Source organism: Nuphar pumila, chromosome 5 (assembly GCF_984573655.1).
Source record: "Nuphar pumila chromosome 5, dmNupPumi1.hap1.1, whole genome shotgun sequence".
Classification (NCBI taxonomy): domain Eukaryota; kingdom Viridiplantae; phylum Streptophyta; class Magnoliopsida; order Nymphaeales; family Nymphaeaceae; genus Nuphar; species Nuphar pumila.
In genome coordinates this window covers 61,182,094-61,185,905 of record NC_143253.1, presented here as the reverse complement: position 1 = coordinate 61,185,905, position 3,812 = coordinate 61,182,094, and the positions used below count along the sequence as shown (strand labels likewise).

The 3,812-nt window shown below is 46.4% G+C and overlaps 1 protein-coding gene across 1 annotated transcript; it reads left to right on the top strand.

The window, feature by feature from the left end:
* Nucleotides 1–803: 803 nt before the first annotated feature.
* Nucleotides 804–3,601, top strand: LOC149837689 (uncharacterized). Its single transcript, XM_090008100.1, has 5 exons — nucleotides 804–1,401; nucleotides 1,770–1,940; nucleotides 2,035–2,270; nucleotides 2,363–2,633; nucleotides 3,336–3,601. Exons 1-5 carry the CDS (start codon nucleotides 804–806, stop codon nucleotides 3,599–3,601), a joined length of 1,542 nt encoding a protein of 513 aa, XP_089864226.1.
* Nucleotides 3,602–3,812: the final 211 nt, after the last annotated feature.

Below are 3,812 nucleotides of genomic sequence, written 5' to 3'. Positions count from 1 at the left end.
TGTGTGTGGGTTAGATGGCGACAAACCCAAGTTACGAGAAGATTTTGGAAGCCCTCCAGGACTTGGTCCGAGGCGAGGAGTCCTTGGGCGGAGCTGTGCAACACCTAGCTCGCGGTGTGCATATGCTGGCACAACAGGCACCTTTTTATGCCAGATGTTTAGTGGATCACGTGGGACAAATTTTCCCTTGTGAATTGCATGATTGCCCTTATTGTAGTCTTCGTGGGGCATATCAAGGAAGAATGCCAGACGAAGCTGCGAGATGAGCTCTGGAAGAGCAATGCTGATGACATCGACGATGTAACCTCGGTCACTGGACCCATGATAGTTGAAGTGGACAGTCAGGATGGAGACAGGCGTGGAGCGCCGAACTCTCCCCAGTATTCTCCTGATTCTTATCCTTACGCGGTTTCATTAGAGTACGTGCCAGAACCTCCTGTGCCGCCAGTACTGATGGAAGTTCAAGAGATATCTGATACGCCATTGAGAATTCTTGCTTCTCCTCCTCATATCAGGCCGCGACGTTGTGGAAGTCGGAAGGACTACCGAGATTTTTATACTATCAAGCCATGATAATGTTATGTTATGTTAGAGACACTGAGTCAGTGTTTCATTTTTGAGTTTTGCTTAAGTTATTAGCAGTGTTTGGATAACCCTGTCTGGATGAAGGGTGTTTCTATCATGTAATGCATGCAATTTTCCTATTAATGCAATGAAATTTTCTACATTCAAGTACTTGCCTAGTTGCTTATGTATAATTTTTGCCTATTTAGATGGCGTGACGTGCACGATGTGATGACCTTATGGAGACGCTCAACAACCTCACTGAGGTGGTTGGCCGTCAAGCTGAGACGATGAAGAACATGGGCGATCACATACAGCAGACTGCCCAGGGACAGGGAGCTCCTGCCCAAGTTCCTGCCACTATAGTTCCATACAAACAGTTTATGAGCATGAATCCTCCTTCGTTTGACGGAAAATCGACACCAAAAGCAGCGGAAGACTGGGTACGAGAGATAGAGCAGATCTTTCGTGTCTTGCAGGTGAGCGACGATCGGAAGGTTGATTTCAGGACGTATCGTTTGCGAAAAGATGCTGAGAGGTGGTGGGCTACCACCTGGGAGATCAAGTTTGATAATCAGCTGATCGCGTGGGAACAGTTTGTGGAGGTTTTCTTTGCTGCATATTTCCCGGCTCATGAGAGGAGCAGGAAGATGCAGGAATTCCTTGACTTACAACAAGGAAGCTCGACACTAGCGGAGTATGTCACTCGTTTCCGCAGTCTTGAAAGATACTGCCCTAACCTGTATGCAACCGAGAAGGATCGAGCATTGAAGTTTGCTCGAGGTCTGAAGCCAGTTCTACGTACCAAGGTGTATACGCATGCACTTACGACTGTGGGTGAGGCTCTTGAGACAACCTCACTTCTAGAGCTTGATTGGACAAAATCCTAGAGGACACCAGCATCCAGAGGACAGCAACAGCAGCAGCAAAGCCAAAAGAGTTGGCCTAGAAAGCGTCAGTTCCAGAAACAACAGGGTGGAAGGAAGTTTCATCCACCTTCAAAGAAGAACAGAAACAACAACAACAACAACCCGTAACAATATCAGAATCGACGACCCCAGTACCAGCAGTGCCAGTATCAACAGCCTCAGAGGCAGATCATAGTGGTGGGTTGTCCGAAGTGTTCCATCGATCATCCAGGACGACCTTGCCCACGTGATACAGGCGAATGTCTTTATTGTGGTAAGATGGGCCACTATATCAAGGATTGTCGGGAGAAGCAATCAAACGATCAGAGGAGAAACACGCCAGGGACATCTCAGCTGGCGCAGCCAAGGCAGCCTCAATCATATCAGCCATAGCAACAACAGCATCAGCAGAAGCAGAGCAACCAGAAGACCATTGCAGGATGTGCCTACGCAGCGACCGTGGAGCAAGTGACCAAGGGCGAATTGGTCCAATGTACTATTCCAGTCGCATGACATGCAGCCTTTACGTTATTTGATTATGGTGCTTCGCATTCTTTTATAGCTACCAGATTTGTTAAAACTTTGTCGTTGACCGTAGAGTCTTTGAATTACCCGTTGGAGGTCCGTACTCCGATAGGTGATCAGTCCTTTTGTGATTCTTACATTCTGAGCATCGAGGTGTCAGTGGCAGGGCAAAACCTGTCAGCTGATGTGATTCGGTTAGACATGACTGAGTTCGACGTCATTCTAGGCATGGATTGGTTATTTGAGTATCACGCCAAAGTTTCTGTCGAGAAGGCAAGGTTGTTCTTTTTCAGCCTGATCGTCCTGTCTTGGAGATCAAGCTTCCTCGACCCTTGCGTGATAGTTGTTTGATTTCTTCCTTCAAGGCTCAGAAGTATTTGCGGAACGAGGGTACTGCATTTTTGGTCAGTATTACCCTAGTCAAACCTGAGATGGTTCCGATCGATGACTTAGATGTGGTTCGAGAATTTTCCGATGTGTTTCCAGAGGAATTGTCTGGTTTACCTCCGAAGCGAGAAATCAAATTTTGCATCGAGTTGTTGCTTGAAACTACTCCTATTTCCAAGGCACCTTACCGTATGGCTCCGACAGAGCTTGAGGAATTGAAGCGGCAATTGGAAGAACTTTTAAATCAGGGTTTCATTCGACCCAGTGCTTCTCCGTGGGGAGCACCAGTGTTGTTCGTGAAGAAGAAGGATGGATCTTTAAGGTTGTGCATCGACTACCGGATGCTCAATCAAGTGACGATTAAGAACAAATACCCGTTACCCAGGATCGAAGATCTTTTCGATCAGTTGCAGAGAGCAAAGATTTTCTCGAAGATTGACCTCAAGTCAGGTTGTCATCAACTTCGTATTAGAGAGGAAGACATTGCGAAGATAGCTTTTTGAATGAGGTATGGGTTATACAAGTTTGTGGTGATGCCTTTTGGCCTCACGAATGCACCAGCTGCATTCATGGATTTGATGAACTGGATTTTTCGTCTATTCTTGGATATGTTCGTAATCGTGTTTATTGAAGACATTTTGATCTACTCAGAGAGTCCTGAGTAGCATCAAGAACACTTGCGTATTGTCTTGGGTATTCTTCGTGAGCATCGTTTGTTTGCCATGTTCTCCAAGTGCGAGTTTTGGCTTGAGCGAGTTATGTTCCTTGGTCACGTGATATCCAAGGATGGAGTGTCAGTCGATCCAGCAAAGGTTGAAGCAGTTTTAGGCTGGAAGCAGCCTCAAAATGTGTCAGAGATTCACAGTTTTCTCAGGTTGGCAGGATATTATCGATGATTCATCCAAGATTTTTTGAGGATTGCCTTACCGTTGACGAAGCTTTTGCGTAAAGGCATCAAGTTCGAGTGGGATAGCGCTTGTGAAGATAGTTTCCAGATCTTGAAGGCAAAGCTGACGACCTCGCCGGTGTTAGCTTTACCGTCAGGCAGAGGTGGGTTTGTGGTGTACACGAACGCCTCCGGTACCGGATTGGGTTGCGTGCTAATACAGCATGGCAGGGTGATTGCTTATGCTTCTAGACAGTTGAAGACCCATAAGAGAAATTACCCGACACATGATTTGGAACTAGCAGCAGTTGTGTTTGCTTTGAAATCGTGACAACATTATTTGTATGGAGAATCGTTTGAGGTCTTCTCAGACCACAAGAGTCTCAAATATCTGTTCTCTCAGAAGGAGTTGAACATGAGACAACGACGTTGACTCAAGTTTATCAAGGATTAGGACTTTATGTTGTCTTACCACCCTGGTAAGGCGAACGTAGTGGCGGATGCGCTTAGTCGCAAATCGAGTGGTGTTTTGGCTAGTCTCG